At 37.4% G+C, this 26,865-nt stretch overlaps 1 protein-coding gene across 5 annotated transcripts in view; it reads left to right on the forward strand.

The window, feature by feature from the left end:
* MAEA (macrophage erythroblast attacher, E3 ubiquitin ligase) overlaps positions 1-26,461 on the forward strand; it is a 54,340-nt gene extending 27,879 nt beyond the window's left edge. For 3 of the 5 annotated variants that reach the window (XM_040591922.1, XM_040591911.1, XM_040591929.1), the window contains 7 exons: positions 10,214-10,336; positions 11,218-11,331; positions 13,235-13,311; positions 19,755-19,863; positions 23,893-24,026; positions 24,698-24,893; positions 25,284-26,461. In XM_040591922.1, coding sequence (XP_040447856.1) covers positions 10,214-10,336; positions 11,218-11,331; positions 13,235-13,311; positions 19,755-19,863; positions 23,893-24,026; positions 24,698-24,893; positions 25,284-25,379 — 849 coding nt within the window. In that variant the 3' untranslated portion in view covers positions 25,380-26,461. The remainder of the gene's footprint in view (positions 1-10,213; positions 10,337-11,217; positions 11,332-13,234; positions 13,312-19,754; positions 19,864-23,892; positions 24,027-24,697; positions 24,894-25,283) is intronic. The other 2 variants (XM_040591945.1, XM_040591936.1) reach the window with 1 other exon arrangement.
* Positions 26,462-26,865: the final 404 nt, after the last annotated feature.

Genomic DNA, 26,865 nt, shown 5'->3' on the forward strand with positions numbered 1-26,865 from the left:
GAATACTTAGTCTGGAAAGCTAGTGTCGTGTTAAGAAGGGGGGCTTCCTTGAACCCGTTATATTTGATCAGCCTGTCGGTTTCCCAAGAAAGACAAGAACCAGCCTGTCTGCTACCAGCATTTTGGGAGCCCACTGTATTGGAGGGTGATTAGACCAACCTATTTGCCACTGGGATAAATCACTTAAAACAACTACTCAAATATCTCCACAAACTTAAACAAAATGAACTTCAGCTGAAGATTTTTATTATACAAAATACACATTTGTGACAGTAAGGTTTGAAGATTGCTGGTTATAATATACTGACTGCAAAACAAGTTTAAAACAACACTTAATAACAGTTAACATGAGTTAGTCATAAAGTTCTTGCCCAATAGGCATCCCTATGGGGGAGAAGACGGGTTCAGCCTGTCAACTGATCCCAGAAGTTACGATGGACTCTTCCCTAACATCTCCCCTCGTTTGTATACTTTTTATACTTTATAATACATTGCATACTCCATTATCATACACAGGATGGGTTACAAGTTTCTCATTTCCAGTGTAAATTAGTACACATGCTCAGATAGCGCTGCTGAAGTTTTTCATTAACTACACATGCTCTCTAAGCAGCGTTTTCCCTTTTTTCTTTTTTTTTTTTTTTTTTGGGGGGGGGGGGAGGGGGGAGATGTGTCTTTGAGCTGGAGGTTGTGGGCTCCCACTATCACAATTACCTACTTTCAACCAGCTTTCTGTCGATTGCAACACTTTATCAACTTGTCTGCTCTTGCAGCCAGAACATCCTCAGGTAGGGACTTCTTTCTGCATAACTTAAGACAATGTTCTTCTTGCCATCCATTGTTTCCCATCCTTCCCAAGGCTGACTCCCTCAATTAAAGTCCCTTCATAACAGCTGGAGAGAAACACTGCGTCAATTTGTAGTAATTTGGGAGTCTAGACAACAATTCACTATCTTTGAACTTATTCCAGTCCAGGACTAGTCAATTTTCTTTACATTTAGGTGGAGTTTGAGTGACTCTAGTCATACATATTGCTGTTACTAACTGGTAACACATGGCCAGTGAGGTGCAGTAGTACCTTGGAGGCAGGTAACTTTGAGATGGAGGTGTGCGTTAGTATTGCACTGAGATTATTGCATCTGAGGGAAGTAGTTTTGCCACAATGGTCAGCTCAGCAGTGGACATCTTATATATCCTTCATGTGACAAGTGCTATACAGCTTATCAGCTGTGTGGTGCCATCAAGTTCCCATTCCTGTAGGGAGTACAGCAGATCCTGGCTGTGGGGTCTCCATTCCACCCTCTGTTACTCCCATCAGCAGGTGCTGAGCTGGCAGGGTGTGTTGATGAGGGAGCTGTGGTAAAGTAGGTTCTGTGCATGCCAACCACCCTGAAAGCGATAGCTGTATTTTACCCTAAAAAGTTTTCTGTAACGCTATGCTTCTGTTAGGTCCCAGTTTTCTCCAGTTCCTCCCTTGACCCCAAAGTACTTTTCCCACAGCTAGTGATTCAAAAAAGATTTTTGAATTGAAAATTATCTGAAGGGAGAATGGTGTTATCACCCTAGATACCTAGATACAGAAAAGGTTTGGTTTCAGTTATGCCTCTCAGATTTTGCCGACTGTAAATCCTTCCTGCCAGACATTCCTTCAGAGTGTGAATGTTACTTTGCATTTAACATTTTCTCTTACTAAGTAACAGGAGTTAACTTTTTGTCAAAGAGTGCGTGTAGCTGCTAAGACAGACTGATCCTGCTTGGAGAAACGCTGCAGGGCTCACGCTGAACTGACAAAGGATTAGTTGTCGTTACTAGAAGAGGTTATGACAGAAAATGGCCATGGTGGAGTGGAGACTAGAAGCTTTTCTTTTTCTGCCCAATGATGCATCTTAAGCTCTAGAGGCTGTCACACTGCTCTAGCATAGTCATTTATTGCTGTACTTAGCATGGTATAATGTACTGCTGGATAAGGTGCAGCTATTTGCTGAGCTACAAAAACTGCTGAGGCAGGAGTAGAGGATGCATTTGGAAAACAGCTTGCTAATAACCAACTTAAGTGCTAGCTGCAACTGCTCTACCAAAATGGCTTATGTGCATGAGCAAAAGCAGGAGGATGAAGCATATCTTTTTATTTGGTTTCGGAGCAGTCAGTACCAGAATATATACATGAAGTTTCAGTGACCACACCTTAGGAAAGCTGTTAGAAAAACTGGAGGAGAAGATGACTGGGTGGGTGCTTTTGCTGAGTATGAGAGCAAAAGTCGTATACCAAAGAACTTCATTATCCTTAGGGAGGAAACAGTCTGCAGAATCAAAGCGAGAAAAATTAGTTTGATATCAGACAAAATGTTATAACATGATTTAATCACTAGAACCAGTCGCCAAAAGAAATACCAGTATCTTCTAATGTTAGACAAAATGTTCTGACAGATAATCAGTCAACGTAAGTTACTGGGGGGCTTTTAAAAAAACAAGCTAAGATTAAAAGGTCTGTGCTACACAGAGGTCACAGAAGATACTCTTATGTGAAAGCTCAACTTTGTACACCATGGGATGCTGTGTTTACTTGTAGACAAAAACTTTTCTGGCTCTTCTGTTGATGAATCTGTGGTTTGGCTGTCTGTCTCGGCTTTTTTCTAGCAACTAGCTCCGCAGCTGGCTTTTGAGTAGGACATTCTGTCAATTACTTTGTTTATTTTCTGTAATCCTGTTAATGTGTGTAGCATTGTAACACTTAATAGTAGCTTAATGAACTTCAGACAACATCACGAGCAGAGAGTAAGGAAGCCTTTTAATGTTAATTTGTGTCTCATTTTAACTGATTTTCGGTAGCTGATGTTGCTCTATTGTCACCACCTATGCCATTGTTTTCCTAATAATTTGTTTCCCTTTGATCTCAATGCAATTTATACATAGTCTGCATTGACTTTTGAAGAAACTGTTGTCACCAGCAGCCTTTTGTTCCTCCCCATATATTAGGGGCAAAAGAATTGTGTGGTGGTCTCAATTCATGTTACTGACACCAAAGCCTGTTGCACTGTCAGACTCATCACCTGCACCTCGTTGTTTCCTTCTGCACATGTTTTCAAGTAGGCAGTTTTACTGTGGTGCGTTCCAGCCTTTCTGCTCCTGCCAACTGATGTGTGTTTTGCTGTTTCCCACTGCAGAAATACACTCACATCTTTCTTCTTCCCCAGTTAGTTCTGTTGTCTACCTTGTAGCTCCTGGTGTCTGCCTTCTTCCAGAGTTGTGTAACAATAATTATGGCATTTAGATGATCCCTGGATTTGCTGTGTATTATTCAGAGGAAATTTTAACAAATTAATATATTAATATAGAAGAGTAATTTGACCTTTTTGTTTGTAACTATTTATTACTGCATTTCTGTTTTACTCTATAGAACTAAATTACATTGAAGGTTATGTTGCAAGTTGAGGGTATGTAGTTCGGTATGCGAGTAGTCATTGAAAGCTTAACACAACTCTAAAACAACTTCTAAAAAGCTAAGTGATTACTGTATTTCATAAAAAAGTAGTTCAAATGCTTACTGTACTACTGAATGCTAAAGTGCATCAGCAAAGCCTTTTTTAATATTAAGGTAGAGCTCATATGCATGTAATTAATATGTATAGATAGGTAGTCCTATTAAAACTGTCACTGGTACATACCCTTGGCAATGAGCCACTGGTAGCCTGAGGCATCCTGGCCTGTTTTCAATTTCATTTTGATGCTAGTAAGCAATTAAAAATAAACAATTTGCATGTTCAAAAAATACATAAACAGCATCTTAGGCTATTTGTTGTATAAAATAAGTGATTCATAGTATCATATTTTGACCTTTTTTCCACCAAGGAAGCTTTCTTTACAAAATGCTGTATTTTCCACCTGAATCAAATCTTTATCTTAAGCCTAACTTTTTGATGAATTATCTTGTTTTGAGAAGAACTCATGGGGGATTTGAAGATATCAAGTATTGTGTGTTTTGGTACTTGTTTCTGTTTGGGTTTGAACCTTGATAAATGTTCATGTTTTATATGTGAAATATTCTAGGCTTTATTTTGATGCGTAAATGTTAATGTGAATTATAAGGGATTTTATTATGCATTCCTCCTGACAGCTTTCCAGACTTGTGGCTGGAGATGTCATAAAAGTACTTGAACTCACATACTGAGTGGAGACAAATTGAGAGGAATGACTTGACCCAACTGCTCCAAATTTTAAAATGTTACATAAATTAAACCCCTCACATGAACTACATAAATTTCGAGCAAAAGCTATATTGTTACTAGAGAAATTATGTTTTTGTTATTTTTAAGTCATTTTTCATGGTTTGGGTTGGAAGGGATGTTTAAAGACCATCTAATTCCAACCCCCCTGCCATGGGCAGGGACACCTTACACGAGACGAGGTTGCTACAAGCCCCATCCAGCCTGGCCTTGAACTTGAACATTGCCAGGGATGGGGCATCCGCAGCTTCTCTGGGCAACCTGGGCCAGCATCTCGCTGTATTTTTGACGTAGGATCAAATGCCAAGTTGCTGGTTTGTTGTATCTGATACTGAAATGCGTGAGCAGTTTTCTTGGTAAATTGAGAGCCACACAGCTAAATCTGAAACTGTATATTGAAGAATTTGCTTTTTATATTTAGGAATGAACTAATCAAAACAGTGGTTTATATATTAGAGACAAAATAATTACTGACTCTTTAAAAACTTTGTAGTGAAGTTCAAACTTTCACCTGCTGTGACAGACACTCTGCCTCTCATATTAATCTGCATATTGCATTTAGTTATGACCATGCAACTAATGAACAGTTGTAAGTTAAGTAAAAAATTTTGGTTTACTTCAGGTATAGTTACAATGCAAAGATGTTCCCCTTTAAAAGTTAGGTGAAAGCTTCTGCTTACATGCTGATGTCCAAATAGAAAGAGCTTATTAAGGGCATCCTGGGGCACTTTTAAATTGCCATGTGCAAAGAGGTCACTTCTAGTATGTGACTAAGACAAAAGTCTTGGGTGAAGCTACTGTTGGTGAACTTTGATATCTTATATTGACTACTGAGGTGCAGTCAGTTTGTAGTGAAGTGAATAGTTTGCTTGAGGTCCTCTGAAATCAGAGAATTCTGTGCAAATTCTTGAGCATATTACTTGAGTAGTTGCTCAAGTTCCACCAGAGAAGGCAGGCAAACAAGTCTGATAGTCATTCACTGTTTATAGCTAGACTTTGGGTTTTTGTGTTTGCTTAGCTCCTGTAAATGTGCGGAACTATTACTGGGGTTTTTTTCCAGTTCGCTACTGATTTCTCTTAATTGTGCAGGACCTTAAAGTAACAAACTCTGTCTGGCTTTAAATTAAAGGTAGTTCACACTTTGATATATGGTTGCCAGTTTCTCAGTTGGTTCACAGCTTTAAAATAGACATAGCTGTGTTTAATTTCAAATTCATGTGAAGCTAAACTACCTACCAGTTAAAACCAAATTACCCTACCACCTTCGTATGCACAGCTATTTTTCATATAACCTTCACTGTATTTTTGTGAACCACTCTTTCTTCCTTTTTGTTGCACAGCCATGTGAATTCATGAACTTCCGGGCAAGTCTTCATTTTCCTGAGTTTTGGTGTCTAAAACTAGTGTTTAAAGTAGTGACCTTTTTCAGTACAAAGCAGGTATTCCATGGCTTCTAGAATTCATGAGCCTGGCTTCCTGCAGGTTTGTCCTGTAGCTGATGTAAGCTTTATTCTGAGTGTCCCCTCTGGAGAAAAAATTCAGATCTTTCCAGTGTTGACTCCAGTGAGGGCAGGTGCTAGAGTCTCCTGAAAACAAGATGCTGCTAAGGAGAGCAACCTGGCATGGGGTGGGATCCCCTGAGAATTTGGCCCCCGACAACTCCTCACACTGACCAGAGAGTCTAAAAGCTGTTCGGAGGGGATGTGCATGTACATGCTTGAGATGTTCTCATTAAGAACTCTTCTTGGAAAATGGAGCTGCCATACAGGGATACAGCTTTTATGTTGGCCAGGAGTATGTATGTAGTAATAGTCATCTTAAAAGAATCCTTATTCTTCATAATATTTTATACCTTAATAATGGGAGTTCTGTGCAGATTCATAGGGTTGGTAACCTCCCTCCCTGGAGGCACTTGCAGCTTAAAAAGAAGCAGTGATATTTTAAAAGCTATATATATGTAAATCGGGCAGAGCACAGGGTGATGGATAGATGTATTCTTTGTTTAGTCTCTCCGATTCCACTCCAGTGTCTCCAGCCTTCATGTGCGCTCTTCTCTAATTGTAAATGTTTTTCTCTAAAGTTTTCACCGTTGTAATGGAATTAAATAGTCTTTTTATGATAAAGTTCATCCCGTGCTTAAATAGTTAACCTTTGGTATCTGGTTAGTGACTGTTGAATAGAAGGGAGGATTAGTTCACTTGTTAGTTCACTTTAGTCCCATAGTTTTTGAAGCAGAAGTTATAAACCTTGCCTTGTACTAGAAGGAAGAAGAATGCTTATGTTGTGTTCTCCCTCTTTAGTGTTCAGATAATTGTCAGTAATACTTACAGAGTTCTCCTCCTTGAACCATTTGAAACCTTTTCAGTACAATTGTAGAAGCCTAACCAAATGAAAGCTTGATGTTAACCAGTCTTCCTACCCAACATCAGGTATTCTGCATTTGTAAGCAAGTTGAGGCAAGGTAATCTAGGCAAAATCATTATGGTTACACACGGGAGGCTGGAAGGTCTGTGATGAGTTACGGTCTGATAACAACACTGAAATTTGTGCAGTGCAGGGTTCTCCTATACTTCTGCAGTACTAGAAGTAAAATTTCAATTGCTTTTTACAATGTGAAAACTGAAATTGTGAAATGAAGGAAGACTTTACAGTGTTGCAAAAGATGGTAATTAAAGACTTTAGAATTGCTTTTTAATTTATGTACAAAGAAAACATTTGCCATGATGCCCAATGCTGTGTCAGCTGGAGGGGAGGGTGTAAGGCAACAGATTTCTTGCTTCAGCTTTTTTCCGTCTGCAAAACTGGTGGCAATATTTCTGTCAAATTGTGTGTTCACATTTCCTTGATTTTATATACAAACAAATTATGTAAGAGGGGCTCTTTGTAGCAGTATATTAAATCTTAATGCTGTTTTGGGAACCAAGAAAGACAATGGTTCTGTACAGCCTACTGCCTATGCAACTCTGAATTGCAGAATACCTTCAGAAAACTGTTCAGGATCAGGGTATTAATGGGGATTTTTCTGACTGGAACATGAGATACTTAAAACTGCTGATGCTGTTAACTGGTTCCCGTCCGTGTAAGATGTGGCAGACAAGTAGTACTCAAGTACTGGCCTGTGTAGAAGAGCTGTGCTGGTTTTGGTTAAGCCAAATAATCCTCTGATACTCCATTTTTTTATTTCCTTAGTCCTAGCTAATGAAATACGCCATCAAAAGTAGGCATTGCTAAAAAAGGAAAATAAGAAAGCATGATTAGATCAAGAAAAAAAAAATCACAAAAAAAACCCCACAGACTTGGTTGACATGAGCACTTGTTGTTTTTTTAAAGGTTTATTGCCTGATTGTTGTATTATTTTTCTTTTAACCAATCTGCATGATTAAGCCTTCTAACTACTTTTTATCAAATGCAAAAGCTATTTCTCTCCCTACGAATGGATTTCTTAATGCTCTTTTTATATTGTTCCCTAACTTTCTATCTAGTCAATGGAGAAGAAAATCCTATTGATTGGTGCAATTTAAATGTGATTGTTAGTTCTGAAAGAAACTCTTTTAACTGAAAACGTTCTCCTCTGTTTTCTGGATACCTACTGTCTATTTAACAGAGATGGCTGCCAAGCTTTGACTGCTTTTGGCAACCGCAAATCTGATTAGCATTTCTGTACCAAATAGAACCTTTTTTCTTTAAATTTTCAGAAGGAATGTAGGAATTCTCTTTTTATTTGAGATAATTTTGTCTGCCTCAGCAACGACTGCGATTTTTTTGCTCATAGTTGAGGGTTGCTGTACTAACACCTGACCGATAAATGCTTATAGTTAGAATTGTCTTACTAGCTCATTGACTTAAATGCCACTCTTATGCTGCTTTTTTTTTTGTGATGAAGCTTAAACTATGAAAAGCTAAAAAATTAGATTGAACCAGTGGTTTGTTTCTGCCTAGCATATCCAGTCTTTTTTTTTTATGTAGGAGAAAATGCTTTTGTTTTAGTTTGGTGTGAAAGCAAATGCTGGCTGTTAAGAGTGACACATAGTTCAAATAAGCTTGAGGAGACCTATGAAGATACTATTTTTAACACAGATTGGATGGTCTTTCTATTCAGCAGCTGTATGGAAAAATATGCAAGCAAGATAATGACTATGGCTTTATTATATGTCAAATCACTTACACAGATGAGTTACATGGGCAGCAGGTATTTATATGGTCACCTTATCACACACAGGGGAATAATGCACTTCTTTTTTTTCCACTTGAGTATATCATCAGATGAACTTCAGGCTGCCAAAAAGGATTGCTCTCATGTTTTTATTAACAACAAAAAAATTGTTCTTGTGGAATAAGTTGACATTCTTTCAGTCTGTTTGCCAACACATTGATTAAATAGATTATTTTTTTATCCTTAAGGGAATGGGAGGACTCGGTGAAAGTCAAATCTTAGTTTTGTATTCTTTTGGTAGTATCATGGTTTTGTTGCTGTGATCTTACGATCTGTAAAATACAGTTACATGTCAACTGCTACCACTGTGTCAACTCACATTCAAGTCATAAGAGAGAAATCTTTAGTAAAGCTGAAGCTCGTGCTGCACTTCAGAAATACATGTGGCCTCTTCACATTTCTGTAAGTAGCCGTTCTGACAAACCTAACGTGATCTGGTCCACTTCTCAGTATTGGACTACTTGTATTTATAAGGAAAAATTGGCAGTTGAAATGCAAGATGTGAATGTGATATGCCTGATGCTGCTACTTTTTTTAGCTTTGTCTCCTGGAAGGTATGAAGTCTAAGACTAAGTATATTCAGCTGTTCTAACAGCAGGAAATGCCATCTGAGAGTGGTTTTGTTCACTAGAGCTACTGTAATATTTGTGATATTCAGCATTTCGGTTATATAACTTTCAGCATTTTGCTGTGAAGTCTACATAAAAATGAACTTCCTCAAAATTAGAGTGCATACTAAACAAATATTGTAGTATTGGATTTCTATTTGTGTATTGAATTATGGTTTCCCACAGCGTATTTTCTTCAGCAAAGTATGAACTGTTGTAGTATGCCACATTTATGCACAGCCTTGAAATTACTTCTGGTGGTGCCAACTCAGAATGGATTCAGTTTCATATCATTTGGGAACATCTACCTAAGTCTTTTTCCAGTGGAAGTATATTGGGGGGAAAACAATTTTTTGATACCCTACTAGATCTTGGATTGTGTTCAGTTGTGTTTGTCTTGACTGGTATGAATGTGTAAAGCTGCTAGTAATTACAAAGTAGCACAGCCATCTTACAGGCTTGCTCTGGGCAGATTTGGTACCAGATTGCCACTTTTTCTTCAAAAACATCTGCTTGTGATAGGCACTTGAGGAATCTCATGGCTCCACCCCTTGCCTTACTGTTTTTTAATGTAGATACTTTGTTTTATCACATCAGTGTTGGATGTAAACGGAATTCTTCTAAGCAGTTGAAGGTCTGGAGCTTTCTACATTAAGCCAGTGAGAGAAAATATATTGGACACTTCAGACCATTGTAGGACTTTGCTCAAAACTGAGTTATAGATGGCTGTGTAAAGTAGATTTAGATACTCTTTTATGTAGTTCTTCCTCATTTCAGTAAATGTTATATTGTCATGATCCCGTTGACATAGTAGGCCAAGCTTTGAGGAAGCCAAATACTCCTTGGCTTGTATGAAGTGCACAAAGTGATTGTGGGATCTGGTTACTCTCTGTGCAAAGGACCTAGGTTTGATCTTCACTCCTTTTTTTTTCTAGTTCTGTTGTGTAAATCATCTCAGAAAAATACTGTCACTATCAGAATATCTTAGTGCATGGAAAGGCAGTCTTTAAAATATACTGTAATCTCTTTTTGCAAAGTACTATCCTAAAAAACGAGAGGTCTCAAGAATGAAGTCTTTACCTCTGTATTCCAGTTCTGTTGAAGAGTGGGTTGCTGTGTGAAGTATCAGTACAATTTAACAAGATCTGCTTTCCTTTTTGTTTTTGAAGGACTTGGTAAATATTGAAATGTTTTTGACTGCTAAAGAAGTGGAAGAGTCATTGGAACGACAAGAGACTATGACTTGCTTGGCTTGGTGTCATGATAACAAATCCAGGCTCAGGAAAATGAAGGTATAAAGATGTAACATGTTCATGTTTTGCTTAAATTGCTTCCTCAGTGTTTTCTAAACTACTTGGATATTTGATGTGGTTAATTTGGTTTAAATTACAGTTCTTGAATGAGGCCTTGTAACGACAGTAAGTACAAAACTCTTCTTTTAAGAAGGCATAGGTAGTTGGAACTAAACTAGCTCATGCAAATGGCAAACCTGAAACTGGGTGATAGGTCATCTTATGGATGCAAATGTTGTCTCAACAAATTGTACTCAAATATAATAATATTCAGTAGCTTGGAGTGTGATTTACAAATGTCTAAATGCAAAACTATGTAGTGTCTTGGTATATGTGAACTTATATCTGTAACTCTCTGCATCCTGAGAATCTAACTCAGTTTTATAGGAAGGTATCTTAAGAGAGATTAATTGGTATACCTATGTCCTCATATTTAACACTGAGAGGAATTTCAGAGATTTTTGTCTTGGTATTTTTTAAGTGTTGTATATAAGAAAATAAAACATGAGTCAAGAACTAACTTTCTGTGAGAAACTACTGTTGAAATGTGTTTTTTTTTAAGTAAAAGCAGAGTCTAATCAAGTAATAAACACAGTAAGTCTTTCTCTAGCCATTGAGTACCGTGACCTGAACATGCTGTATACTTGTTCCTATGCAGTTAGCTGGTTTAAACTTCCTTGTCTCTTAAATTCTGCATTTCAAAACGCGCTGTAATCTTTTATAGGGCTTGCAGAAATCTGTTTTTAACTGATATTAACCAAAATCCCTGCCTCCCTCAAAGATGTTTGTGTCTTATTTTTTTTAAGCTAAGCGCTTTCTTTAACCAAAAATGTTTGAGTGCACTTAATGATAAGCAAAGAGTGACGTTCTCTGTCACTCAGGGCCGCCAAAATGAGAATGAACCGAAGATGGGACGCAAAACTAAATCGGCCAGTGATTACTCTAAAGAAAATGATGATCTTGTTATGGAAACCATTAAAGGAAAACCAGAATTGGTATGTAAACACTATTGCATAATTATACTGCTAAAAAATCCCCCTTGTGTAATCTTAACATGTTAAGTAATATAAGAAATAAAATATGAACGTCTTTTCATCACCAACTTTCAACAAAGAATAAATAAGGAAAATCTTCCCCATCCCTCTTTTTGGAAAACAACAATGAAAATCTTATTTCTGCAAGCCCTAATTACTTTTTTTTAAAAAAAAAAAAACAAAACCAAAACAAAACACCCAAACAGAAAATAAAGCTAAGGCTTTGAGAGATCAGAGTTGGAAGAAGAGAAATCACTATGCTTCTTTTTGAAACAAATAAACATTTCTTCTGTTTCTGTTCGTGTAGCTACTCATCGGTGCTAGTGTTCTAAAACCCCAGCCACCACCCTAATGCAAGCCTAATGTAAAAATTAAACTGTTTGGTGGCCTGGGAAAGCACACAGTCCTGTAGTCTTCACAGATGTGAGCTCCTGTAAATAGCTGCTGCAGAGTTGCTTGAAGCTTACATTGTTCAAATGTGTGGATCATCTAATTGTCTAGGACTCTTCTAGTTACGCTTGTCTGCAGAACTCATGCAGCCATGGGCTTGCATCTTACTTGAAGATTCATTAAAAACAAAACACAAACTCCAAAGATTGTTTTGGGATGTGGGTTTTTCACCAGTGAAACATTTATATGAAATACTAAGCCCTAGGATTTAGTATCTTTTAACGATTAAAAAGCTTGATCAATTTTTTAGGAGGAACAAACTTAGCTGAAATTCTAAAGGGGGGGAGGGGTGGGTGGTGTCTGTAGATTGGAATAACAGGGTGTTTTAAAATAAACCTATTTGAAAAATTCAGAAAAAGCAGAAAAGAAATTTTTATTTTCTGCTACAGTTGTTGCAATGTGTGCATTAGTCACCTCAGGCAGTTAACTGATAGAAATATGGAGTTGTTCAAATTCCTGTTGAAGTCACTGAGGAATTTTGATATTACTGTGCGGATGGACAATAAACAAAAGGCAACTATTCATTAGAAGCATGGAGGAAGGAAAAAAAAATTTGCCAAATGGAGCAGGGTAACTGAAGGAATCCAGTTCTTACCAAGATTCAGATGGCTTTGGATTTTTATTGTTTCTTTAAGGTAATAAAACAGTTGACTGTGTCCCTATAAAGAAGCATAGTGACTCGTTCTTTTATGGGGGGAGAATCTTTTTCCTTTTAATTCCACATATTCAAAGTTTTTTTATAGATTTTGTGAACTGGTGATGGAATTTGATTTAAAGGGACACTGTCAACTTCATTAGGCTTCAAATTTTACCTTTTTCCAAAAACAGGTAAATGCCACTTGGTTTTCTTGTTTGAGACTTGTTTCCAGCATGGCTTTTAGATGTTTGACAAGAAGAGTGGGATAGAAGTTTGAAGAAAGGGAGGGAGGGGAGGGGTTTGCAGCAACTTAAACTCTGTGCTGGTTTTTGTTAATAATGGGGACTTTCAAAATCATGTTCAGAGATCTCTTTCTTCCTTGCAGTCTTCTGGGTAGACCTCTCTTGTCTAAGTTACCACATAGTCCCAAACTTCTGTTGAATTCACAACTTTAAATTGTAAGAAAGTAGAAAGAAACCTGTTACTCTCACTTGCATCTCAGGTAACAATGCTTTCAGTCAGGGAAAAGTTCATCCCCGCTAAATACTGACGTTTTGCAGAAGGCAAGAGGAGGTGGTTTTTGTTTGCTTTTAGGGAATTCTGTGCTGATGTCTTGTCCGTAGAGTCAGCATTTCAACTTTTTTTGCATGAATGCCTAAAAGCAAGCAAACAAGGTTGCATGTTATTAACACTTTTTTGTTGTGCACATGTGTACTTAACATACTGTGCAGTGCAGTTTCGGCACCATCTAAGACCCTGTCTTGTCTTTAATCTCAGAGCTGTCTGGAGTTCAGCCTAAGGATTCAGGAGTTCATTGAACTCATTCGACAGAACAAGAGACTGGATGCTGTGAGGTATGAAATTAGAATGCTTACCAAACAATTTTCATAACATGATATTATGCTTCATTAGAAACATGTGACTATTATTGCAACACCCAGAAGTCCCACTACTGTAAAGGCTCTTACTAGTGTTGTGATCGGTGTTTGGATTTAAGCTGGGGTTTAATCTTTTTTTAAAAGACAAGGTATCATTCCATGGATGTGTCTTTGCATCTCTTCAAAAACCTAATGTTGTCGCTGAAACTCCACACCTTACTCTTCAAATTTAAGGTTTGGAAAATTAATGTGTTTCATAAAACAATTGGGTTTTTTCTCGTGGCGTACAATGTTATGAGCTTATTTACCCTTAACTAATTTTCAAGAGGTACAGCTAGCTTCTCATAGGAACTCATTGCAGTTTTAATCACAAAAAATACTAAAAGGTTAATGCTTCAATTTTGACTGAATTCTCTTCTGCTTTACTGCCTTTGTTAAGCTTCTTGTTCTACAAGTTATGCTTTAGGCTAGGTTCACCCTTTGTTTTGAATGCACAGTTTGGAATTCTGTATTGTTGCATATATGAGATGAACAAGCTGTATTATGTTACCCCACACCCCCTTCCCCTGCCCCAAAATGAGGAAGCCAACTTAATATCCATTTTCACATCTTTCCAACTAGTTCACTGGGGCCTGCTTTGAGAAGAAAGTAAAACTGCCCACAGTGATGTGAATCAGTAACAGAATTAGTCAGCCCTAATGACTACCTGACTTCAGCCACAAGACAGTCTTTCTGGCAGTACTTATGGTATTGGCACATGAAGCAATTTATGCATTTGAGTGAGTGGTCCTGATTTAAGGTGTTGGAATAATGTTCCAGAATAACATAGGAAACTAATTCTGCTGAAATTAGTGGAATTTTGATACTGGGACTATAAAACGTGTTGATAAGCAGTGATTTGCCAGCCCTGCAAAGTGTCATGCAGGTGGCAGCGCTACTGGAGCTTACACATAGACAAGGGGGAGAGGAACTCAGGGCAGGTGCTGTTTTATAAGTATTTAAACCTAGGGAGAGATGACAAGTTTTATGGCCAGACTTGGAGCTTTGCCTCATACATTCATTCTGGTGATAACACTGTTGCCATTTAAGTTCTGACAAGTTTTATGTTAAGGAAGTTGCAAGTCTACCTACCTTTAAAACCATACTAGGTATTGCAGAAATTGAATCCAGCAGGAGGCTTTTATTTGTGGCAGAGCTGCTTTTTGGTCAGAGGAGCACAGAACTATAGAAAACATATTAAGTGTTATAACATAAGCACAGACTGAAAACATTTGAGTGCGTTCCCAAGTTTTAGATATAGAAATTCTTCTGTAGGGCAAACCATGTAACCTTTCTTGAATAGAACAGGTGAGACTTAGTTTAAAAACAAGAACAAAGAAGAGAGTAGTATAAGTATGTGGAGAGGCCAGTCTAATACTAACAGCACCCTCAAAATTACTTACCTGAAGTTTTAGGGTTATTTCCAGCTGTTATTTCTAATTTCATTAAAATGTGTTGCTTGCTTTGAGCTAGCTCATATCATTCCTATTTTGCCCTACTTATACCTGAATCATCTTTGTTTTGGTCCCAGCCAAATGTGCAGCCTGAAACTGCAGCTAATTTTAATGCTAATAATTAAAAAAACCAAAACACCTACATACTAGCATTTAGATATGTGCACTTACCCTTTGATAGAGTTCTCAAATCCGAAGGAATTGTCAGGTACTTACGAAAAGGATGAAAGACACTAAACTACATTATCTGTTATCTGAAGTCCATGGTACTCTTTATATCCAGCGAATACTGTGCCTTTGTGCCTTTAGCTTTATCCTCCATTGAGTTTGCTGCTTTGCCAAATGTGCAGTCATGCATCTTAGCAATGAGTAGTCCATGCCCTAAAAACTATTTTCTTTGAGCTGCAGCTTCCTTATGCAGCTTGGAAACCAGAGGGCAGGCATAGAGCTGAAATAAGGAGGTAGACTGAGAACTGGGACAAAGCAGATAAAGTCATTCTGTATTTTATTGTTGTCACTGGGTATTTGTTTCCCTCTGATCCCTTTTCTACATCAGAACTGGTAAAAGTTGCAGGTTGTCAACCCTCAAGAAGACCCAGCACTCTTGATGTGGAATAACTCATACTGTCATAGCCTCTGAGGTTTAAAACTTACAGCTTCTGTCTGCATTGAAAATAGGCATCCATATTGATTTTTGTTAGGGGTGAAGCATGCATATTCCATATAGCTATTAAAAGTCAGAGTTGACTATATTTTATACTCAATTATAATTTGCCTGTCATAACAATGCTGCTTTAACATCATAACTTTTTGTAAAATGAAAAGGAGCTACAGAAGTCCTCCTATATCTTAATTCTCTCCTTTTTAACAGGGTGAGTTTTGATAATTCTGTGCATCTAGAGTTCAGCATATCAATGCTTTCCTTAAATAACGTGGTTTAAATGTTAGTTTTTACCATTTCGTTCCACTTTGCTTCAAAATAAATATGTAATGAATAAGGGAATATATTTTGGGAAGGTGTAGCGTAATTTTCACTGCTTCTAGCAAACCGTTGCAACTGGTGTTTTTATTAGCTTGCTTCTGTTAAGTGCCTGCAGCAGGATTCTTTCAGCATTGTGTCCGTGGTGCAATAAATAGGTCAGGCATCCATTAGAAAGCAGAGAAAGAGGCTGTTTACCAAATAGTTTCCTGTACAAGTGGAACTCAGAGAACTGACATTTTGTTGAAACGCAGCTGGTGTTTAAATAAGTTTGAAAGCTTTGCTTACTGCCTGCTGAGAACCTCTGAAGTGACATACTGCTTTTAGGTTAAAATTTATGTGAGCTTTAAAATTATACATCTCACTTAATAAGTGAATTTCTGTAGCTTTTTAGAATGAGTACAAATGAACCATTCTCTAAGGCAGCTTATCAGAGTAGTCTTGAAAGTGCAAGTTTTGGGAATGTATGAAAACTGTTTCTTGAATACGAAGAGTAAATATCTTAAGCTCAAGTAAATCAGTGTTTTGCCTAGTATCGTTAGCGTTTACCACAGTCTTTTCAGGTTTGGTTTTTTTTAAAGCTCATACCTATTACAGTAACAATGAATGACTGATGATGCTAATTTGACACTTTTGGGGCTCTCATTATTTTCATTCTGGGAAATCTGACAGCATTCTGACAGTGACACAAGACACTTTACTCTTGTGGGGTGCCAGAGATTAAATAGAGTTCTTGGCTAAAACCTTAACTAAACACCCTGTGCAATTCTTATGCTTGGGATATAATGGACAAAATGAGTAAATAAAAATAACTGATGTGCAAAGTTAGGAGAAAGTGGGCACAGTCTATTCGTTTTAGTAAACTTCTCTCCTACAAGGGTGAATAAACACAGTTCTGTTTTTTTTTTTTTTTTTATTGTGGGGTGGAACAGGTACATAAAAAAAAGAAATGGAACTTTTGAGCACTGAATATAAATTTTACTGGTAGTCATAATGGTCTCCAAGATAAAGGCATTCAGGCGTTGGTCAGACTGAGCAGAAATAAGTCCTTGCTTGATAACACCTTATGGCTGTGTTCAGTTATTGCTACTTCCTGATAAATGTTTAGTCTTGTATTCAGGCACATGTAGATAAGCACATACATAGTATACAGTTTATATACATTAACAACTTAATGTACCCTTAGCAGACAGTAAACTGTAAATCTTCAAGTCTTCTTAAATATCCTTTCATTCGTGGATTTGTCAAGTGCAGTATGTCTGCTGTACCTGCGTGGGCTAGAGGAACAGCTACTTCAAGCAAAAGACTTTGTCCCCACAGAGTTTACAGAATCATTCTGGCATTTGAAAAACAAAATTTTCTACTTACTACTTTGATTTGTCACAAGAACTTAGTGGTTTCAGTGATGGTCCAATGGTCATAATTGTAAAAAATTTTAGCCCCCTTCTCTAGTTATATTGACAAGTGTGTGCTAATGGTGGTAAAAACATTGTAAATAAGCATTGTAGGGTTCATAGACAGCTCCAAGACCATAAAATTGGCACAAAGAGGGGGAAATAGCTGAATGAAAAGGGAGGGGGTGAATAATGGCATGAGGGCAAATAAGGTGTTATTTAAATGTTGTGCATTTATGAGTACTCACATAGTACTGTTTCTTGCTTCCCAATCTAAACAAGACTTCAGAGTGCTATGAATTACTGAATATGCTTCTCTTTTAAAGGGTATCTTGCTTCATTTTAATTTGTTTGCTCTGAGGATGGCGTTTAGACATTAATTAGCCTGGCAGGCTTTGTGCAAAAACTTAATTGATTTCTTAAGGGGCACAGGTGGAAGGGATGCCAGGAGATGGAAGACAAACAGAAGATCACTTTAGAAAACCTAATTCCTTCTGGCTGCACCCAAACCGAGAAAACCTAATTCCTTCTGGCTGCACCCAAACCGGCCATCACATCCCAGCATGTTCAGTACTTTGCAAATGATAAAGTGTTGGATTGCTGAGCACTTCTTTGAATGGCTAGCACACACACAGGGACTATATATTACATATACACAGAACAAAGTGTTAACTCTGTTTTTTCTTGAACACATACAGTAAGTGTGGCCAGTATTTACCCTGAGCTGCAACAGGCCTTGCTGTAAGCAAGGGGGATGTATTGTTGAAATGCTGTCTGTAAAAGCAAACTGGCAGGGCCTGATGGGAATAGGACCACGGTGCTAGTGAGGCTGGCAGAAATCTGAAGTACCAGTTCTGTTTTAACATCACAGGACACAAGTGGACAATGATAGTTCTTAAGAGGAATTTTGTTTTCCTCTTCTCCTTCCTACATGCGTACATAGTAATTTAGCTTAACTGGTAGGTCTGAATTTTTTTGCTTTGACTAAGTTTTCTTTTAAATAGCTGTCACTTTTGTCTGCACCTCTGCAGTAGTACTTCAGTTTTCTTTCAGTATGTCCAAGCTGCCTAGTCTCTTTTCTCAGGCCATGGGGTTTGTACTTCTGCTTTCAGAACAGTAATTACCTGGGGAATAATATTTACATTTCTGAATTGCTCACCCGAAATAGGAAGTTGGGTGGAAACAGTCTGTCCCACATAACTTCCATTGCTTCCTGGTTTGGGTGGGAGAGGAAGTAGGAGTACTGAAGCACTGCTAAAGAGACTGTTCTCATGGTATTGATGACCTAAGTGTAATTACTAGAACACAGAAGGGGGTGTGTGTGTGTGTGTGTGTGTGTAAAACACCCTATCTAGATTTTTTTCTCTGGATTCAACCCATGAAATGGGCAATTGGAAAATACTGTGTATTCCTGAAAGTAATTTCTAACTGTAAATAGATTTTCAACAAGACTTTTTAAAATTTAAAAAGAGCAAACACCAAGTCATCTCTGAAATACTCTAGTATCTTCCCTATAATACAAACTGTGGAGAAAATACAGCATAGGGAAGACTTTTCTACACTGAAGCAATGCCAGAAATTCAATATGGTGCTGATTCCGTACTCAGTCTACTATGCAACATCTGTGCACCACAAAATGGGAGCTTTTAGCAGAAATGCTGAACTAATCATCCAGCTTAGGCTGGAGGGTTTTCCAGCACACTTAAGCTCCACTTGAAAATTGATGGTCTTAGGAAGGCTATGTAGGGGCGGCTTTCATACAATGATGTGAAGCAATTGAATATCATTATAATCTGATCATAATTCTTTGATTTCTTAGTACTAATTTCCTGAAAAATATTGAAGTTTGTGGTTTTGTTTTTAATAAACTTCTGTTAATTCTGTCACTTCTTTGAAATATCCAAGTTTTCAGCCTGTGTGTATCTCTTAAAATCAGTATGTGTTGAAGTACAAAAACTTGTACTGAAATTCTACTTAATTTTATTTCCCTAGCAAAAAAACCGTGCTCTTAAGGTGTTTTCTACTTAATTACCCTGCAATTTCTTGTAGTCTGCACAGACAGTGATACTGCCTTCTAGCCTATACAAAAAAAGTTACTTATTCAGATGTAAACATTCTCTCAAATATCAGTATAAACAAGGTAGATATTTGAACACCTTGGTTTGGAATAGCTGATTACCAGACTGCGTTTATCTCATTTGTGAGCGTATGCCAAAAGAGTAAGTGCGATACATTGAATGTGCATAAGCAGAGACATTTCTTCTAATAATCATGGATCTGTCGTTCTAGATGTACGTGAGGTAAGAATTCATGCTTCTGTAGGAAGTTCTGGGGTCTAAGAAATTTAAGTGTAAACTTGCTAGTTCTTAAGGTTATTCTTACATTCACATTTGCAGGGTGTATTTTTTTAAGCCCTTTAAATGTGTTACCTTTTCGAGTTAATGTTTTGAGAGCAGAATATAGAGGTTTTTTTCAGAAAGCTTACATAATTATGTAAATTTACTTGATTTAGAAACAAGGGTATCTAATAAAGGTATGAATTCTATATTTCAGACATGCAAGAAAGCATTTCAGTCAGGCTGAGGGAAGCCAGCTGGATGAGGTTCGACAAGTGATGGGAATGTTGGCCTTTCCTTCAGATACTCATATCTCCCCCTATAAGGTAATGTTCTGCTTGAAATTCAGTGGTACAGTAGAATAATAAAATAACATGTTGAAGTTCTTTTTCCTTGCAGGAAAATGCACTGATAATCTGAATATGAAATGTTTTTCTGATCTTACTTTATAACATCCTCCTTTATAATAGTCCTTAATTTTAATAACCAGTCCTTGCCTCTACGTTAATCCAGGTAGCATTTGTATTGTTGCAGTTAGATCTTAATTATAACAGATCCACACTGAGCTAGGCTTATAAAGATCTGTGGGACTAGAAGCCTGATAAGCAAATGTACAGCAAGAGGCAGAAGGTGGGGAGGTACGAAGGAAAATCTGAGATAGTTTTGTTCGGCGTACTGGCTAAGCTGTGGCCTTAATACACTAACAGCATTTGTTAATTCTGCTTCTCGAATTGCTGTTTGTGTGGTGCTTGGGTTGAAGAAAGGGAAGATTATTTGAATGATCTGAAAGCAGTGTTTTTGATGCTTAAAAATGTTTGTTTATTTGGAGTATACACATTTATGTAGATATTAGTGGTAATACCTACATCTAAATTTGAATCAAGCAAAATTCATTAGTTTTTCTACAGATTGAGTGCGTTCTGTGGTCATGTTCTAATCACTTTTTTTAAAAACTTGGCATTGGAGGCCAAAGGTAGACAAGAGTTGGGCTGGCAAAGCAAGACAAGAATCCTGTGAAATGCCAAGCCAGTATAAACATGTGTTTTTTAAACAATGAGTGATGAAATCAATGGTTTAACAAAACAAACACACAAAAACCACCAAACCAACAATCCACAGAATTAACGTGGATTTCTTTGGTAATCCTAGAGTCCTAGAAGGATACTGGTATTTTTGAGTCCGCATTTGATGGGAGTTAAGTGTAAATGATAGATGCATTAGAAGACTATAGGTGTAAGACAGAACTTATCATTGTTCCAGTAGTTAGAAAGAAATAGGTAGGAAATAAAAATCCTGTGTTTTGTTCTAAGGGCCAGTTTGGACAGAATGTTTCAATGAGGGAGAGCAAGGGGAAAGGCTAGTGGTGTTTCATATACAAACAGACAGTTGAAACAATTTCCCTACTACATCTTATGGATCTTACTTAAAACATTCTATTTTATGGAAGTTACAGTTTTGGTCCTCTAATGATTACCTAGATCAACAGAATTATAGAGTGCACACTTGTTTGGCAGTACCTTTAATATGTTAACTAGGAGCTCTGTGCATAAATGACTTCTTAAAATTGCTTTAAGTAAAATTACTTTTAAATCTGTGAGAGTTTGTCAGATCATAATACCTCTAATCAATTTATTTTCATTAATCCAAGGGAAGAAGCATCCTCTATAACCAATGAAGACAACTTTCTCCAGCTTGTTGTCCTATCTTTTGGGACTTTAAGGGAAACATATTTAATGTTCTGGCAAAATCATCTTGTTTTGTATATCCTTTGAACAAGCTTGTGTAGCTGTGGCTGGAATTATTCCAACTGGACACTTAGTAGCATCTACTTTTTTTTCCCACCGCCTAGGCCCTTAATCATAGACTTTTCTTAATGATTAGTAATAGTTTGTTTTTATTATCAATCTGTTGTAGGCTGTGTCACATCTTCTCAAGGATTGCCTTAAGGTCAGAACAAAAGCTTCATCCTGGAACACTGGGAACATTCTGACCTTAGATGGGTCAGGTGATAGAGCAAACATATATGCAGTTGGGTGGCAGAAACGGTGCTTTTTGCATTAGTTAAGGCAAGATAAGTGTGTGTATTTATTTTTGTCCCCATCTGTATAGGTTCTCTGCCTCAGTTCTGCTTGTTGATTTAGACAAAGACTACTTATGTCCAGGATTCCTTCCTTTTCTGTGGATTTGCCTCTGAATCTTTTTACCTCTTCATGTGAATTCTTCTCTTTGCTGTTGTTTTCAGCTGCAGACTCACAGATGATCCAACTGTTTCTGCTGCCCAACTCCTCTCTCCCATCTTAATATTCCTGATGGATTTCAAGAGATTCCAAAAGCCATCACCTACACTTGTGTCCTCCTTTAGCTTTTGTGTAATTTCGCTTTCTAATTGCTTGTCTGAAAAACACCAGGGCTGCATTGTGAGCTGCATTTCTTCCGTCCCTCACCCAAAGATGTTCCTGGTTTAATGGGAGCTATTATGTCTGTGTTCATGGAGACACGCAACTTCATAATCTCAGCTAAGATTTAGTACTTATACATAAACCACTTCACTATTGAAGCTGGCAGTTTCTGCTAGAGAGAAGGGATGGAGAAATAATTCTTCTGTCAGACAACTGCTGTCAAAATCCAGTTTAGCCCTTCTTTGAGTGTTGGACTTCTACAAGATATTTCTCAAGTTCACCTGAAACACAGTTCTGTTAACATGTAATTTCAGGTTAACAGTGACAAACCTGTTCATAAAACAGTAAAAATTACTTACTATCATCATCCAGATAAAAGTTCTCAGGCCAGTGTGATCATTCTGCCATGGGGGAGTTCCACAATACAGGCTACAAGAAAAGGTGGTGGTGGAGTCCCTCCTTCTCCAGTTCTTGATTTGGATGAGCAGGGAACTGAGGAGAAGACAAGTGGGCCAAGGTGGTACGGAGCAAAGCATAAACCCTGGTGTCTATGTCATGGTAAAATCACTGCTGAGCAATTTTGATATAATGTGTTTTGAATTAGATTCTGTTACTCAGTATATTGTCTGTCACTGATTTTCTTTAAAAGCCTGTTTTATAAACTAAACAATATACTAAAGCCACAAAACGGTTTGGGGTTGGAAGGGATGTTTAAAGACCATCTAGTTCCAACCCCCTGCTATGGGCAGGGACACTTTCCACTAGATCAGGTTGCTCCAAGCCCCATCCAGCCTGGCCTTGAACACTGCCAGGGATGGGGCATCCACAGCTGCTCTGGGCAGCCTGGGCCGGTGTCTCACCACCCTCACAGTAAACAACTTCTTCCTATTACCTAACCTAAACCTACCCTCTTTCAGTTCAAAGCCATTCCCCCTTCTCCTGTCTTTACATGCCCCTGTAAAAACTCCCTCTCCAGCTTTCCTTAGGCCCCCTTTAGGTATGGGAAAGCTGCTGCAAGGTCTCCCTGGATTATTTCTCTTAGTTGCCTCAAAGTGTAGCTTGCACAGTCGGTAGTATGAACTTATTTCTAAGATATGTAAACGTTGCCATGTCTCTTGACCAAAGTGCAGGTCATGGATGCAAAGGAGAAGGGGTGCTAGCAGAAGAAAGGATTATATCTTTGCCTGTATAGATAACAAATATATTTTCAAAGGGTCTTCACTTCTTACATGACTCTTTCTCAGCATTACTTTTAGGGTTCATATGCATTCTTGACCTGTGGGTTTAGTTCTATGGAAAAAAAAATGTTTACTTTAAATACTATTCTCTGTACTTTTAGGTAATGCACAGCAGTACAATATATATTAAAGAATTTTGTCCTTAAATGCATAGCTTACCTAAGCTTTCTCTACCCTGGGGTTGTGCCAGCTCTTCAAATTAAAACCTTTTTACAAAACTCTGTAAACATTATATATTACAAAGAGGTATCAGTAGAATTAGCCTGACTTGTAAAAAAGGTTTGGGGGAAAAAAAAAAAATAAAAACAAAAACCCGCAACATTTCTGGCTTACTGATGTTAATGGCTCAGACTATAGAGCAAACACTCAACAATACTAATGTTGCTTCACAAGTGTTCTAGAAAACTAAATGCAAGGAATAGCCCTACCAGGATTTACGTACCTTAATTAGAACATTTGGTAGATGACAGAAGGAGGTTGAATATTGTTATGCCAGCTATTTTAAGTAATACTTGATTTAAGTCATATTTCTAGTAAAGTAGTGTTAAAAGGTACTTTCTAAACAAGTACATTCACACTATGCATTAGCATGTATACTTGTATTTTGTGCTGGATTCAGTCTAGTGAGTTTGCACAATGTACCACTCCCAGGCTTCCCCCCCCCCGCCTGGCACAATTAGATTGAAAACAACTTATAGTTGTGTTGGTTTTCTAACAGGATCTCTTGGACCCTGCTCGATGGAGAATGCTGATCCAGCAGTTTAGATATGATAACTACAGACTACATCAGCTGGGAAACAATTCTGTTTTTACTATAACGCTCCAGGCAGGCCTTTCAGCTATAAAAACACCGTATCCTTTAATGCAGATACTACTGTCGAATGCAAAACAACATTGTGGGTTTTTTTATTCTGTGGATGCTTTTCAGAGAGCTCAAAGAGGATATGAGACACTTGAATACTTTTGCTCATGACTTGTTTAAATGGAGTATGCATTGCTGTCCGTTACATGAAGGGGGGACTATAATAAATGGCATGATGTTAGAAAAATATTAAGGTGAGATCTACAGTGTGTTTGCATACTAAGCTATCTTTCCATGTGTCTTCAGTTAATGAATATATCTGCAAAAATCAGTGAACTGGGTCAGAATTACCATTTTTTAAGCACTTGGACACAAATGTACCTTCTCTGTTTTTATGTGAATATTCAAATATATCCTGCATCTTTTGAAAATTAATTGGATTTGCTACACACTATGGTGATTAGAGGAGGACTGGTGCTACTCAAGGTTTCTACATCAGAAACTTTACCTGGAGGGGGTGCCAGATTCTTGTTGCTCACTCTTGTTCCTTGAAACAAGCACTTGATTCTTAGATGTGCACTTTAAACTTGAATTAAATGGTCTTGTATGTTCTGTAACCTAGGCTATATCTGCGCAGTTCACTACCTTTTTTCCAATATATGTCATTAACTAATTGTTGTTGCGCTCTGCGGTGGCTGTTCCTTAACTTGCTGTTAAACAGACAGTGTTATAAAGAGGATGGGAGCTCAAAAAACCCAGACTGCCCTGTGTGTAGCAAATCCCTGAACAAGCTGGCTCAGCCTCTGCCTATGGCACATTGTGCCAACTCCCGACTAGTCTGCAAGATTTCGGGGGATGTAATGAACGAAAATAATCCTCCTATGATGTTACCAAATGGATATGTCTATGGATACAATGTAAGTGTTGAAATAAATGACTTGCTGAACTTAAAATAGCCGTGGTTGTAATAAATTTATCAAAAAAGAGCTTATAAATTCAATCAGAAAGAAGTATCTTCTGTATTATCAGAAGATAAACAATTTCTTGTAACTGCTGAAGGACTGTATATTTATATGATTAATTGGTCTTTAAAGGAGCTACTACCTGATTTAGTAGGTGAATTTATAATGTGAAATCAAATTACGTAGGAACAGTTTCCTTCTGGAGAGCAATAATGTAGAATAAGTAACTTGTGGGCAAAGATATTTTGATTTCAGATTATAATTTTAAGTTTATTTACTAAGTAGTTAAATAATACTTTTGAGTTATTATTGTGAATATTATCTTTTGATTTCACTCTTTTTCAGTCTCTGCTTTCTATTCGTCAAGATGACAAAGTAATTTGCCCAAGAACCAAAGAAGTCTTCAACTTCTCACAAGCTGAGAAAGTCTACATCATGTAGGTTCATAAAACACATGATGAAGTGCCGCTGGAATTTTGACACAGTGTATATTGGCATACCCTGTAAAGGGGGGGGCCTTAATGTGTGGCAAAGAAGCAAAACCTGCCACCCTGGGGGTCAGACCTGTCGGTGGCATTATTGTTTCTTGCGACCAAAGATCAATGAGCAACAATAAACACTCTTTAAAAAAAAAAGAGAGGAATTTATGACTTAAGTTTGTACTTGAATAAAAACAAAAATAAAATTTTGATTGTTAAGGTTTTGTAATGTAAGGTCAAAAATTGGACTCTTCTCAAAAGTACTTTTCATCTTCTAAAGGATAACTTTCTTCAAAGATGGACACTTGCACTGGGGGAAAAGTTACAACAGATTTGAAATTAAATCCATTTTTCTTCCCTCTTTTTCAAATTGTCCAAGACCCTTTTGTTAACAAAGATTTCAGTACTACCAATATGTTCTCCTTTAAGCTCCTCTTTGCCTTCTTTATGATCCTCTCGTGAAGTAATCCTGAACATGAATTCTGTAACTTATTTCCATGGGAAGATATTGATGTCTTTGACACGAGACTGGCTTCTCTGGAGGATCAACTAGGGACTGGTTTGAAGGAGTATGAAGTCTTTTTCCAAACCCAAATATTTTAAGGAGGTTGCATAAGTGTCAAGAGGAACTGAGAACATTTCAGGCAAAATCCAATGCTTGTTTAAATGTTCTTTTTCCAGTCTACCATAGTGTTAAAGTCCTTCTAAAGTTATTAGTTATGTGCATAGGGTTCAATATGAAATCATTAGTGCTACTGCCTTATTTCTTGCTTTGAGAATGTACTCACATGAAAATGAGCTGGTATTCTTAAGTGTTGGGCGAAGTTTCTGAAGATGCCTTGCAGGATGATTACATAATTTTAGGGTCTAAATAGTATTCATTACTGAAACTAATAGTCAATTTTAACAACTACAGAACACATGACTTTTCAAAAGAATTAAACCATTGTAGTTTAAACAAAACCATATGTAGAGGTTTGTATTTAGCGCTTATTTTTGCATGTTGATGTTGATTAGCTAATAAAAGATTGTAAATGTAAAACATGTTAATAAAAATTGTTTTCCATTTCTTGATTATAAAAATCAGAAAGCTGCTTTGTATTTAAGTGCTAAAAAAAATTAACTTTTATCAGGGTGTCTTTTAAAAGGAGTACAGCTTCCACGTGTTGTGTTTCAGTGTTCTGCAAGATTAAAAAAAAAAGTCACCAAACAATGAAAAACACCACCACAGCACAACCATAAATATTATTAAGGCTCCCACATCAGAGCATCTCAGTCAAATAACTGGTTTTGGTTTAAACTTTCCATATGTGAACAGTACAGTCCATTCTCCAATCCTGAAGCTTTTTTTCAGTTGCTTCCTAGCAGACTGCCTCATATCCTAGGGTGCTTCTTCTAGTACTATTTTGTGGGAGATGTTAAGTGTGAGATTTTGATGTATGACTGAG

Source organism: Falco naumanni, chromosome 1 (genome assembly GCF_017639655.2).
Source record: "Falco naumanni isolate bFalNau1 chromosome 1, bFalNau1.pat, whole genome shotgun sequence".
NCBI classification, from domain to species: domain Eukaryota; kingdom Metazoa; phylum Chordata; class Aves; order Falconiformes; family Falconidae; genus Falco; species Falco naumanni.